Consider the following 14,833-nt stretch of genomic DNA (forward strand, 5'->3'; position numbering starts at 1 on the left):
CCTGAAGGCTGTGAGCAGTGAGTGAGTCTGCCAGCTCCCAGAGTCCAGCTCTAGAGCACAGAGACCCCAAACTCCCTCTGGGGCCTGTCTTTGCCATCTCTCCTCCTGTACCATTCATCTTTCTTTCCCACTCAGTGTGTGCAGAGCTGCACATCCAGGACAGAGCCATGTGCCAGCTGTGCTCGGCCCTGTCCCATGTCACTGGCAGGGCTCTGCACTGCACCCCTCCCAAACCCTCCCAGTGACATGGAACAAGCAGAAGGCAACATGAAAATTCAGAGCTGTGGGGTATGTGTGACACCCTTGGGGTGGAGAAGCAACATCTGAATGTCAGCATCTGTTTCTGTGTGTGACTGAAGAGCAGAACCACCGAGGCAAGATTCCAGCCACCTTTGTCAGGGGCTTCAGATGAGTCAAAAACCCCTCATGAACAATGAGTCCTCAGCTGCTGACAGATCTAAAGCAACAAAACTGAACCACATCATCTCTGTCTCCAGCTAGACAGAACATTTGTCAACCAGCCAGTGAAAACAACTTGCTTTCTGCACTGCACACCAGACAGAAGGGGCTTTAAGAAATCAGATGTTCCCAGGTGATGCGAGGATTTATTTGTCAAAGCCTCTTCTGGTAACAGTAAGTCAGTAGCAAGGATGCTACATTGTGGAAATGCTTTTCCACTGGTGGCTTCAGTGCATTTCACAATACAACAGTTTCCACTTCCCTCAGATCCTCACTGTTCATACACACATTGTCAGGCTTGAAAGATGAGCCAAATTTGACCTCGTCTCTTCAGTGTCACTTGGCACTTCAGCTCTATTTCCCACACCACCAGTTCAGGTATATTGACAGCACAGCCTGGAGGAAACTGCAGAACCTAAACCAAGCTGTTCATGCTCTAAGGCTCCCACACTGCTGGCCCAGCAGTAACTTGTGCAAAAAGCTCAAAAGCCCTCAAAAGAGGGTCATCTTAGCAGTGTGGTGGCCAGCAAACACACTCCATGTTTTCTTTTTCAATCCAGCCCATGTTCAGGATGTCTCTCTCCTGGCCTGTTCCTGGAGGTGATGAGAAAGACAGAGTAGCTGCGTACCTACAATCAGAAAACCCTCTGGAAGGAGCAAGATGATGTTTAAAAAAACACCCCACAACTCAGGGTGGGCAGCAGCCGAGTCCCACATGATCCCTGCACTCAAACCCACCACCATCAGAAAACCAAAAGAAATCAGAATCCCTGTCACCTCCAGTTTCTGTCACCCCCAACCACTCTCCAGAGGAATTTACCAATGCATGGAACTGTTGGGGTGGACACCCAGTGCCCACTGCTGGGCTTGAACATGAGTTTCTAGCTGGAGATATCCTCTTCCAGATCCATCTTTTGACTTCCTGATCACACCTTCTCAGGGAAAAGGCTCCTGCCTGGACCTGTGCACGGAGGCTCGCAGGGTTTGTCATCAGTGAGTTCTGCTGTCCCCACATCTCTGTGCAGCACCACTCACACCCAGTTTGGCACGGGGTGTCCCTTGTCCCCACATCCCCCCAAGCCATCCACACCATGCCCTGTGCTGCCTCACCCCAGCTCCCTCCCCACAGACCAACAAGTCAAGAGGGGAAGAGCAGTTGCCAATCCAGTCTCAGTCTAATTTTCAGTACTTCCAAAATTTCTTTCCTTTTACAGTTTTTCTTCCCTTTTTTTTTCAGCACTGAGCACTAATATTCTGTGTACCTGAAGTCACCCAGAAGCCTTTGGAGCTGCTGTGAATGACTCCTGCAAGTGCAGCCCATGCCAGGCCAGTGCACCTTGGGCCTCCTCACACATTGACCATCTCAGCTTGTAAACAGAAGTCATCAATCAGTATTTTAAATGGCTTGGCCTTTAACCTTAACATCTGTGGCCAAAACAGTGCTCTGAGCATCTGTGACCAGCAGCCTTTTCCCCCTCAGCTTTATGCTGAGAGCAGGCAAACAATAATAAAACCCAGAGAAAATGCCTGAGTGGGACCAGAGTGATACAAGCTCTTGTCCACAGGCAGAGTTAAATTGTCCAGCCATGAAGCATCTTAGTTATGAGGAGGGAAAAAGGAGGAAGATCTCAGCAAACAATGGGTTCCTCTGACTGCAGAAACATTCCTCTGCTCACTGTCTTACCTACTTTGAAGTCAGACACAAGGGATGGGGCCTTTTATAATATTTTGGATTTTTCTGTGATGGGCTTTCATCCCTGACATATTTAAAATGTGCTTTAACTTGGAGAAAGACAAAACTGAAATTCTCCAGGAATCCAAGTGATCCCTAAAGCCCAGAGCTCCGCACACTAATAATGTGGTTTCTTTGAAAAAAATAACACAAAAACCTAACTCAAAATCCCAAACCATGAGTGTTTTCATATTTCAAGTGGAATATGAGGACATCATACACTATATTTATCCATGTATAGCCTACATACAGAATTACAGCTGATTTCTCAAAAAAATATTACCTCAGCTTATTTGAAAGAGCAAATGTGCAATCACAGCAGACTATAGGTGGCAGCAGGAATGTCCTCATGCTTTAATTCTGTAAGGATCAGCACTTTGGTTTATATGCCCTAAATAATGACAGAGGAACAGTTTTGCCTGTGGATTGTACTGCACATAAGATAAAGCAACTTCTGTTTCCGTGCAAAACAGTCTTTCAGATCTTGATTTATTTTTTCCTGGCACTTGTTCATACTGTGCATTGATGGGGTCTCATATGGAGCAACCTGATGGAAGTATCGGGGAAGATTTACAGTTTTTTTACAACATCCTGGTGATGGATCGATATAATCAGCACAGAAATCATATCAGACAAAGCCAGAGTTATGGACAGATAAAATCCTTCATTTCACAAGAGATCCTCCGAAATGACACTGAGAGGTTAGGGATGGTCTGTTTATCTGTGAGCTAATAACTCTTTTCCTGTTTTATTGTTGTCACTTGAAATCTGAGGCTGATTCTGAGGTTCTGAAGTGCAGCCTGTTCTGAGGAAAATGCCACTGCTCTTTCCTGCCCTGCCTGGGAGGGGGAGGCCAAGCCATGCTCCTGCTACACGGGGCTGCCAAGGGGACAGCGCAGGCCACTGCTGCCCTCACAGACCTTACTCAGAGCAGGTGGCACAGGCAGAGACTGGAAATCAACCCCAAATCCCTCCAGCTTTCTCCCACTTTTCAAGGAGCCAAATGTAAGCCCAGAGTGTAGACTCCCAGGGAAAGTACATCAGAATGATTGGGTATTTCCCTTTCTACTCCATTCTGTTCACCAGTTACATTCCACCATTTTAATGCAACTTGAACTAAAAAAGAGGATAGGAGATGTTAAGCAAAATTCATTTTTTGTTGTGAAGATTTGGAGTAATCAAAAAAAAGTAGGGGATTCTTGCAGAAGGCAGATTACAGTTGTACTGCTGGCTTTTGGGAGTGCCTCTCTATGCTGCCTGAACACAGAACCTCAAAATGCACATCCCTGATTCAGGATCCTTTGCCGGGGTTCAAAAACTGTGAATCTGGAACTGTGAATCCCACAGAAGGGAATGAAGTCTCTTTTTCTCTTCCTATAAAATGTATAGAAGAGTGTAAAGTCCCTGAAAAGGACCAACTCTTGTTCAAACCGCAATAACAAAAGAAAATACAGAAGGATTGATTAAATACTAGAAAATATTATTAGAAGAAGGTTTAAAATTTCAAATCCAAGTTTTCTCCCATTCATGTATTACCATATTTTTTGTTATGATCCACATAACACTCAGCCTCCTCAGCTTTCCTGCAGCTCCTGAAGAAAACTCTCCTGGTGGGAGTCTGTGCCAGAGCATCCACCTGGACTTAGCACAGCTCTGCACCTGCACTCTGCCCAGGCCAGGGCTCACTTTGGAAGGAGAACAAATAGATGGAACAGACTCTCAGCAGGGCTGCTGCCCCTTCACATGAAATGAACAGGTGCTATTTCTCTGACTAATTCTGAAAAACCAAAAAAAGCAAGGCCTTAGCGAACAACTCGCTTAATTATTTCATCTTATTTGTTGGTCTGAAGTTTTTATCACCTTCCACAGTGACAAATCTTTTCTGGTTTGAATCCTCTGTTGTATGACATCTTTAGCACCACACTTACTGGAAGTATTCTTACCTGTAATTAAATCATGAGGACCTACAGATCTGCCACACTTCCCATCCAGGATGTGCTGTGAAGATGTGTGGAGCTGTTGGATAGCTAAGCATTCACTGAGTACATCTTGTTCAATATCAGTACAGGACTTTAGCTACAAGAGGAAGATAAAAGAAAAATTGTGTTACATAGTAAAACCAAATTATTTATAATTAACTTCATATCTCTCCTTATATATAGAAGGAAGAAATGCCATTCTTAGGAACTCAGTGTAATTAAGGATGTGTCTAGTACATGGTACTTGTAATTAAAGATTACTTTGGTTTTCTGAAGTGCACAAGTTAAGTGTGGTAATCTTACATTAACAACCAGTTTACTTCAAAAAATAATGTACCCTGTGTTCCTTCAACCCTTCCTGAGTAACTGAACTGCACATTTTCAGGCTTTCTGTAGTTTCTTGGATTCTGTGGCAAAAGGTTTGCATCACCCCGTAACTGTGACACTTGGAAAGACATTTGATAGGGAAGGAAAAGCGTTTGTGCTGATCAGATTAGAAGTGGCAGAGCGAGGCGCTGTCGGTGATGGGGAAGAGGTACCACTCACGTGTCAGCTGTGCTCCATGGAAATTAAAGCTCTGGCAAAAGGGTCTGAAGCAAACTCTCAAAAACCACAACGTCGATCATATTAAAAACAGCAGGAGAGGAGAATTAAGAAAGAAAAGCATTTCTAATTCTCTTTCAAACACGCTGATGCTGCCAAGCTTTTGTCATAACAGAGCGATCGCATTACACAAACAGCCATCATATTCTACAGCCATTAATAAATAGTTATTGTCCTTATGGGTACAGCCTCACATACCCATCTCCCCTGGGCTTGGGTATTCTAAATAAAGGGTCCAGGCAAACCTTCTCAGAATTCTGCTCTACAGCCATTTGTGGGTTCGAGATAAACATCTGACATTTGGATCACAAGTGCATCTGCAGCCAATTAAACTACTACTAAATTAACAGCTAACTTTCTCCTGTTTTGTTTCTGTAAAGCCTTTCAGAACAACCAAATATCACCACTGCACTAATCCTCTAAGCTATGAACTAAGTGCTCAGGATTCCTTTGATACAAGTCTAAGCTCAGGCATTTTGTTTTGTATCAGAGATGGCACATTTTGGTAGCATGTCTCAACCAAGACATGTTGGCAGAACAGCTTGTTAATTTTTCTTTCTTGGCTAGGTCATTTTCACTCAGAACTCTTGGGAAGTTGATACCAACAGACAAGTGCCTTTGCTGAGTTATAACCAAAAATGAGCAAGTGAGTATAAACAGTCTTTTCCCTTTTTTCCTACATCTGAAATCCAAAGTAGGCTGTTCAATAACACTGGGATTTACTTAGTTGTGAAAGGTTTTTAATATAATAACCCCAGGTTGGCGCTTTTTAATATATTTAAGTGAAATAGTTAGGGGGGCAGTTCTTGTTTCTTTATCAGCCAGGTTTACTTTGAACCTTTTTAAGAGAGCCTGACCAAAACACAAAAATCTGCTGCTTTTTCAAGTGCCTTTCAATTTGAAAGAAAAAAGTCAAAGGATTAAGTATTCATGAAGTTATAATGGATAAATGAGACAGGAAATCTAAAGATGATTTCAAACCACTGGAGGAGTGCAGATTTAGACTGGTCTACCAAATAAGGTGTGGGAGGCAAGCTACTAACATTATTTTAAGATACATTTGATAAGTCTATACGAGGCTTTGTACATGCACACAGGAAAATTCCTCAAGGCAGGAGATTATGTGATATGAAACCCTGGATATTGATGTATTGGTGCATCCAAGCAGCCTGAGTTTGCAGCTGCTGTTAACAAATTTGTCCTGGATTGATTCTGTGCTCCAGGCCTCCTGCTGCTGATGCAGGAAACACTTTGTGCCCTCTCACACAAAGTTTGGATTTGGGTTTTTATCCCCACCTTGCTCTGTAGAAATGGAACAAGGCCTCAGGAAGTGACAAGGTGTAACAGTGGGGACTGTCCCTAGATGTAAAGGATGGTGACATATTAATGCATTCAGCCCAGTACACAGAGCTGAACAAATGACACCCAGGTTTTTTCTCTGAAGTATGCCAGAAACCATAAAGGAAGGAAAAATGGGGAAGTTCTCTTCTTTGGAATAAGGAGCACAGTTGCTTTCCACAATCTGCTGAGAATTTCACGTGAGAAACCTTCCTGTTGCAAAGATCTTGCAACTGCAGAAGACTGGTGGCAGAGTCACCCTCTTTTTGTGGCCAATTACTGCTATGGCCTTCTGACTCTTACTCTCATTACACAGCATTAATTACATAGAATTAATCAATTACTGCCATGGCACTCTGACTCTTACTCTCATTACAAGCTAAAGGTAAATCTAGGGAAGTGTTGGGAATTTTATGATCTGTGGGACACACATGCAGAGCACATCCTGTGGAACCTTCTAAAGCTGAGAGCTGCAGGGAAACCACAAGGCCTGGTAATACAAACTGGGATGGTAAACGAGGCAGTGGCCAGTCTAGATAAAGCTTTTGAGTGGAGCTGGTATGTGCACAGACGTGATTCCATGGACACCTGGATGGTGCTGGGCCTGTGTGTCTCCCAGGCACAAAGCTCACCATGCAGTAAGGGATCCATGAGTATGTGACACAGCGTGCAGAGCTCTGGCCACTGATGTGCTGGGAGCTGCTACTCAGACTGCACACATCTGGCAGAGAGAAGGGTTACAGGAGAGTTTGGGGACACACAGCTGTCCTGGGAAAGGGGACTCTACGTTCAAGCTGCTGAAAACTCTACAAGAGGAGCAGCAGGAGGGAAGGGGCCATGGCTGACCCAGGGACATCTCTTCTATTCCAAGTCCTCTCTTCCTACATTTCCACTGTACCCTGGCTTAGTTTCATTTGTGTTTCAGATGATCTGCCAACGTGTACTTTAGTAAATACCACCAGTTAGTGCTGACTGCAGAGACTCAGTGCATGGACATTTTATGTGAATGACAGCACAATTTGGGCTTGTGTATAAAAGATGAACAGGAAAATAAATGCTTGGACAGAAAGTGTGGAGCAAACTGAAATTAGAGGGTGGCAGCCTTTGAAAGTACACATATATGAAGTGGTCTGGTTAACAACAGTGATTAAAAACCAGGAAAATCAGCTCCATTTAAGTTTTCTTCCGTGATATTACAAAAAACTGATCTGAAAATATATGAATTAGAGGTAAATGAAAAACGACAGCATTGAGGAGCTCTGGGGATGTGTCGCTCCTTGCCTGCTCTTACCTTCTTACGCACCTGCTGCTCTTTGGCCGAGTGAGCCTTGACGTGCTTGCGCAGGGAGCTGGGGTCGGTGTAGCGCTTGGAGCAGCCGGGAATCTGGCAGGCGTAGGGCTTCTGGGAACGGAGCAAAGGGACACATGTCACAGCCCTGAGCCCGCCCCAGCCAGCACAGGAGGCTGCAGGACGGGCACACGCAGTGCTGAACCTGAGCTGTTCCCTCTCTCTGCTGGGCCCACGTTTGCTCTGTCTCCTCTGAGCTCACAGATCAGGCACGATGCAAACAAAGATGATTCTGTACTGCCACACTGGATATGGCTCATTGGGCTGAGCTAAATGCTAGTGAGGTAGAACTGAATGGGTTTTGAGAATATTTCTTTATTCCCTAGCCTTTACAGCAAACAGAATTATCATGGCATCACCCAGTATAATTATAAAGACAGACATTCTGATTTTGAGTTCTGATTTACATAAATTTTACAAGGATTGTTGGGCACTGGTGAGACCCCACCTTGAATCCTGGGTGCAGTTTGGAGCCTCTCACAACAAGAAAAGCACTGAAGCATGTCCAGAGAAGGGCAATGGAGTTGGGGAACAGTCTGGAGAACAAGGAGTGGCTGAGGGAGCTGGGAGGGCTCAGCCTGCAGAAAAGGAGGCTCAGAGGAGACCTTCCCAGTGACTGAGATCCTCACCAAATTCTTCTTGTGGCTATGCCTATTCCTAACAAATGGAACACTATCTCTGCTTACAGAACAAACTCCAAATGAAAGTGCAATTGCCGAAATGAGCAAAGGCACTTTTTACTATTGCTTTAAATGCCAGCAAAATAGTGCTGCATGGCACAGCTCACAAAGCTTTCAAGTTGAATGGAACATTTTGTCCTCTGTTTTCTTGCCTCATCTATCAACATTACCTCAACCTTCTCACTAGGACTAGCAAATCCTTCTGGTGTCTTCTCAAAGGTAGAAAATTGGTTTGCCATGACCTTGATGTCACATTCCTTAATCCCCTTGGTTTCTGAAGGAGGATGCACAGAAGGGAAAAAATCCCACCAGTTTTGGGAGAAGTGACTGTGAGATCCTGTAAACCCAGTTGCTCTGCTCCTGGACGAGTGCTGATGTGCCCTTTTTACCACAAGGACAGGCAGGTTCCCTGTTCTGCTCCTGCCTAGGAGAAGGATCTATCTACTTCCAGATGATTTAGTAGGGATTCCACCAAACTAGCATACACCAGTAAGTGAAATGATTTACAGATTCTCCTTTGGAGAAGATAAATGGTGGAGTGACCTACATTGAGAAGCTTTAAAACCAATTCCAAATGCACTCAGTAAGGAAAAAGCAGTCTATATAAACCCCTTTCTTTGTAAGTACCTCCAGAGGATAAGTATTGCTGCTCTGTCCAGCCAGCAGGAAATTTCTGAAGGAATAATAGAATCATTCACCAATTCATGACCTTACAGGCTAACACAGCACCTACCCAGAAAGTTACAGGGCAAAGGAGATTTATTGAGAGTGTCTGGAACACAGAGAACTGACACCTGAGGAAAAGCTATGGAAAACTTTAACAAATCCCTTGGCAGAAAAACTACCAGAGTATTTTTCAAATCACTGATGTCATTCAAATTAGTGATAAAATCATTCAACTCAGTCCTAGGGAAACTAGATGAGAATGTGATCACCCTTACAAAGGTTCATGGCTATTTGCTCTGACATTCCAGGCAGTTGTTTGGTGCAGCAGCACCATCCTGTAGCTCTGCTGTTGTTCATGTTCACATAAGCACACAATTCACTGAGCTTAAACCACAGAGCTTCAATTAAATCAGGTAAGTGGAACTCAGTTACTGTGTGCAGGACTACAGAAACAGTTTTAGAGAACCTGCAGTGGAACAGCATGGAGGATGGTTTTAGATATTTAAGAAAGTTATTAGAAAATGATTACTGTACCTTTTTCCTGATTTATGAGCATTTCAGATAATAAAGACAGAGATAAAGGGAGAAGAGAAGAAAATAGAAAGTTAAGACATTTGTCTTCAATATTACACAGATAACACATACAAAGAATTTGTGCTCATTTTAGTAACCATGTCAGTTCTCTCTTAAAACTAATAGATGACATTTCATTTGTGAGTCATGCTAATAAAAAATGTATCTACTAGATTCAGGCAATTAAATTCAAAAACTACATGCAATTTAGTATATCCACTTTAAAAAGAGATGCAAATTACAAATTCAAATATCTCAGGTTGGCTTTCAAATAAATAAAACATTGTTATTTTAAGTGTGCTTTGGTTTGGAAAATGTGACTGACTTGCTTCTCTTACTTGTTTGTTTTTGCAAGGCATAATGTACATTAGACATTCCTTAATGCTGCACTGTCTGAAATGTGTAACTGCTTAAAAAGTAAATATCAATTAAACTCAAAAGTTCTGCCCCATAAACACTTGGCCAAACTAAACCATATATTCACTTCTTTGAAAAAGACAAAGGAACAACTCTGCCTGTCATTCTTTACAAGCTTTATGCTGAGGACATGACTGGTCTGCAGAGCTGTCTCAGGGCTTTCTTTCCCCATCATCTGGTGATTTCATTTCAGTAGAGCCCAAGACACTTGACAGGCTCCCATCCTCTCTGTGAGACAAGTGAGAAGAGCTGCAGAATCAAGCCAAATCTACCAAGTGTGGAGAATAAAAGAGTGTGTTTCTCACAGTTAATCTGATGGAGGGTACTTAACCGATTCCACAGAGTTATGAGACAGATTTATTTTCACTTTTTACAAAATTACCGTCCAAAACTGAGGTGCATTTGCCTTCCACTGAGAGGTCTGAACAGCTTTTGCATTCACTCAGAGCACTCACTGAAGGGGACAGGAAGTGAGACAATGACACATTCGGTGCAGCAGCAGTGACTCAGCTACACCTTACTGAGCTGCTGCCTCCTCTTACTGGAACAGGAACAATGGCAGAGCTTGCTGAGTCACTCACTCCTGCCTAACTCACTCCTCAGCGTGAGTAACACAGAACAATTGCCTCTCTGTGATCGAGACTTTTTCATTTCTCAAAGCACATACAATTCAAAACCAAATACACTTGCTCATAGCTGAGTTTTCTAAGACTCTCCTCATGAAAAGGCCAAGTCCCCCTGCAGTTGCAGAACCGATTGTGTACCAGGAGCACTGGAAAACTCGGTGCAGCTCCCAGTATGAAATCATGCTTACGGTGTCCAGGTGTGTCCGCTGGTGCTTTGCCCGGTCACTGGAGTTGCTGAAAGCTTTCTGGCAGCCAGGATGCTGACACAGGTATGGCTTCTCCCCAGTATGACTCCGGAGGTGAATCTTGAGGTTCTCAAGCCTAGAAAATGCCTTGTTGCACCCTTCAAACTGAAAAACGTCATAAAAAAATCATTGTAAGGTTCTATTAAATAAACCATGTGGAGCCACAATGAGAACAGTGTAAGAACCAAGTTGGACATGCAATAAATCCATCAACATTCAAACATCTGTTGAAATTTATGGATGAAGCACAACATATTGTGCTGTTCATTTAATCTGTCACCGAAGACACGGTGTGCAGCTCAGTAATAATACAAGGATTATAAATATCTCACACATTCTGTCTGAGCTGAACACTTAAAGACAGGGTATCAGAGCAGAAAATTTAAAGAAAGAACAAGTGTTCTGAGGATGTTCTGAGATGCTAACTGGCACAGGAGCCACTGTGGGCAATAACAATTAGCTGCTACAGACAGAGAGTAAGAGAAGCTGGTGGGTTAGAACTGGGTTTCAGGTGTCTGAAATATTATACACTGGAGCAGATGAGCATGGACTATTACAGGAAGACCTGATCCATTTGAAGATCAATCCAAAGGAACTCTGCTGTTATTCTGCACCCTTTTCTTTACTAGCTGTACCATTCAGAGCTGTTCTCAGCATTTATACAACCAGTAACCTGAGCAACTCTGACTTCTTAAGCACCCGTTTCATTAGGGAGCTCAGCAATAAAACGCTGCATAGCCTTCATAACAGAAGTCACTGTTTCAAATTAAATCTGAATAAATATATAAGTAAAATTTCCAGCTACTAAGTCAAGGAAAGGGTGTTTTGCTAAGCCTCAGTGTTACAGACAACAGGCAGCGGAGGCACTGTCTGTAGGATGGGAACTCTCCCAGGTGAGCACAAACACCCGTGTGTGCACATTCGTGCACCTGCACACCCACAAATGCACTCAGATACTTGCACATGTTCAAACACTTGCATGCAAATACTCAAGTGAAGGAGTGCATATTCTTTGCCCACTTTGCACATATTGCTGTTTCATGGCACTGCACATCTTCTTATGCCTCTACACAGATAAAAAACTGGTTCTTGGATTTGTGATTCCAAGGAATGTATTTGAGAAACACAACCCAATCCACCTTCCTGTCAACACTGAGAGCAATTCTGAAATACAGTAGGTGTATCCTCATAGAATGGTTTTGGTTGGAAGGGACCTTTAAGGGTCACCTAGTTCCAAGCCCTGCCATGGGCAAGGGACACCTTCCACTATCCCAGGTTGCTCCAAGCCCTGTCCAACCTGGCCTTGAGCAATTCCAGGGATGGGGCAGCCACAGCTTCTCTGAGCAACCTGTTCCAGCCACTGTTTCTAGAAGCCACAGCTTTTTCTATGATTCTTGCTCATAAACAGTGAAATCCTGACTCTCACAAAATCAGAAAATGCTTTGTCACTTCCTTTTGCTGAGTCAAGATTTTGTTCAGCAGCTTTCCAGGAACCTGTGGCTCCTCAGATGTCATCACAGAAATCACCACCCTGCCAATCTTGCTTGTCACAGACACCTCTGGCACACATCAGGGCATGCAAACTGCAGACTGGCTGTGGCAGCCACCAGTGCAGGGGGAGAGATGGGAAGGGAGAGCAGCTGCAGATGGAGGAGCACTGAAGGTGCTACAACCTGGATGGAGGCACCTGATCTCCCAGGGCCTGCCAAAGGGGATGGAGAGAGGCCCAGCACATTCTGCTTGCCAGGGTGTTTGGTAAATACCTCAGCACAGCAACCACAGTGATTCCTGAGCCAGCACCTCACGTTGCAGGCTGTGTCCTGGCAGTGGATGCAGATCAGCTCTGCACACCACAGGCAGAGGGTTTCTGGCACTTCTGTCTGTCACTCACACATCAAAGGATCAATGTGGCTTTTACTGCCATACATGTTTTAGTGCCCTGACCTGTCTGAATGGCATACTGGGTATGTGTACAGACAACTATCTGATATGTATATATTTTCCATCTTTTCCCACCACAGCCAGATCCACAAAATCACCTGGAGACATACAGCTTTGAGTTCAGAAGCTTTGTTTGGCCACAACCCACCTCTGAACACTTGAGCTGGTGCAAGGAGGCAAGGGGGTTTGGAAGTGACCAAAGCCACCAAGACTTCAGATGAAACAAACTTTCTTCACAATCATCACTAAAAATCTGACTAAGATTCAGGATGGAGCAATCTGAATTTTGCAAAAATGCTGAAGTCTATGAAAAGTAGAGCAGAGTTCAGCAAACTCATACTTCTCATAGGACATTCCATACAGCTGAGTGAATGTTCTGAGGTCCCAAAGATCACTTTTTTCCTTTTTGTTCCCAATTTTTCTCCTTTCCAGCCTTCTTTGATTAGTGTACCCACAGGGTGGCATCCCTTTGAAGTATTGTCCCTTTCATTTCTCTTCCAGGTTCCCTTCAAGCACTGAGAGGCTGCTCTAAGTCTCCCTGGGGCCTTCTCCAGGCTGAAAAGCCCAACTCTCTCAGTCTTTCTTCTCAGAAGAGGTGTTCCATCCCTTGGAGCTTTTTTGTGCTCCTTCACCCCCCAGCCTGTGTTGATACCAGGGCTTGCCTTGAACCAGCTGCAGGACCGTGGACTTGGCCTTGTTGAAACCCCACGGGCCACTTCTGGAGCTTGTCCAGGTCCCTCTGGATGCCACCCCATCCTTCAGGAGTGTCAGCTGCTCCACTCAGCTCGGTGTCACCCGCGAATTTGCTGAGACTGCACTTGGTGCCACTACAGACCCCCAAGGGACACCACCTGTCACCCATGTCACCACTCTGGATGTCACCATCATTCCTCCTTCACTGAGCACTGCAGCCATCAAATCCATCTCTCTCCAACTGAGAGAGAAGGATCTTGACCCTCAGAATGTTCTTCTGATGGATTACCAGTCTTCAGTTCCATACCTAGAGCCCAGTGCAAAGTAGCAAGGTATGCAGAATAATCCAAACTCATTAAAGGTCCAGCTCCACTTTCATTGATGTCAGTAGCAAAAATTCCAACAGCAAATGTCCCAAAACATCTAAACACAAGCTTAATTTAAAACACATGAAAGCACACATGTTTAAGAGTCTGCTGGATCGACACCTCAGGGAGAGAAGGAGCAGGCCCTACCAGAAATGCTCAGAGCTGCAGTGAAAGCAGCAACACTCAAACAAATATGGGCTTATTTACACACCCTTCTGTGGTCAGCTGCCTTCTCTTGGTAAGAATGTCCAATGCCTTCAGCAGTAAGGTTCCTTCATCAACACGTATGCTTGGACATTCAGAGCTTTTCTTATTTATATTTCCTAATTCACAATATTTGCATTACCCAGGTTTATTAAACTGGGTAACAGACAGTGGATGGTCCCAATGCAGTGATAAACTCAGGATAAACATGTCAGGAGGAAAAATACACCAGCAAAGAGAATGATGTGACTGCAGTACTCAGATTTTCAAGTTGGCAAAGGCTGGGTTGGTGAAACAGGAATTCCATTCAAGAGGAAAGCAGTGGGGACAAGAACCTTGCCACAAGTGATGAGAAGAGAGGAAGCTGAAGATGAAAGGTCTCAAAGGAAGGGAGGAATGGAGTCGGTGCAAAGAGCTGAGCAGGGTGGGGCTGAGAATCCACCCAGAGCTGCAGGAAGAGCTGCTCTTTGAAGGACCCCTTTTTCAGCTCTCTCATTTCTGCATCTGCTGACTGCATCTCTCACAGTTTGTCCCTACTGAAGTCCCACACATGGAAACAGCTTCCCTGAAGTGGTGCAACAGCTTCAACTGGGCTGCTGCTGTTAAGACAACTTTGTAAGGTAGTTCTTGGGTTTAACTGCTACTCACCAACTCTTTTAACCCTTCCACCTACTCCTACTACTTGGAGTATATTTACATTTACACTATATGAAACTACTCTAGGAAGAATGTGGTGCTCATTCTCCTTCATAAATACCCTCCAGGAAGATCCAGCCATCCCACAAGTGTCTCAGCTTCGACTACAAAGAACAAATGTTCAGTTTCAAAAGGGCTTCAGGATGGCAAGAGCTATTTTATCAACTGAGAAGGCCACTTATGGGATCTCCCAGACATCTGGCCCCAATCTGTCACTGCTTAATCCTACAATCCTAAACATTTTGTGGACATTTGATGCCTGGGA

The 14,833-nt window shown here is 44.2% G+C and overlaps 1 protein-coding gene across 1 annotated transcript in view; it reads right to left on the reverse strand.

Annotated features, from left to right (window-relative positions):
• Positions 1-14,833, reverse strand: part of GLIS1 (GLIS family zinc finger 1) — a 178,683-nt gene that overhangs the window by 22,692 nt on the left and 141,158 nt on the right. Inside the window, exons 4-6 of the mRNA XM_041483368.1 lie at positions 10,610-10,771; positions 7,403-7,513; positions 4,135-4,267 (exon numbers count right to left, since the gene is read on the reverse strand). Of these exons, the coding sequence (XP_041339302.1) occupies positions 4,135-4,267; positions 7,403-7,513; positions 10,610-10,771 (406 nt within the window). The remainder of the gene's footprint in view (positions 1-4,134; positions 4,268-7,402; positions 7,514-10,609; positions 10,772-14,833) is intronic.

Source organism: Pyrgilauda ruficollis, unplaced genomic scaffold (assembly GCF_017590135.1).
Source record: "Pyrgilauda ruficollis isolate IOZ18807 unplaced genomic scaffold, ASM1759013v1 scaffold6, whole genome shotgun sequence".
NCBI classification, from domain to species: Eukaryota; Metazoa; Chordata; class Aves; order Passeriformes; family Passeridae; genus Pyrgilauda; species Pyrgilauda ruficollis.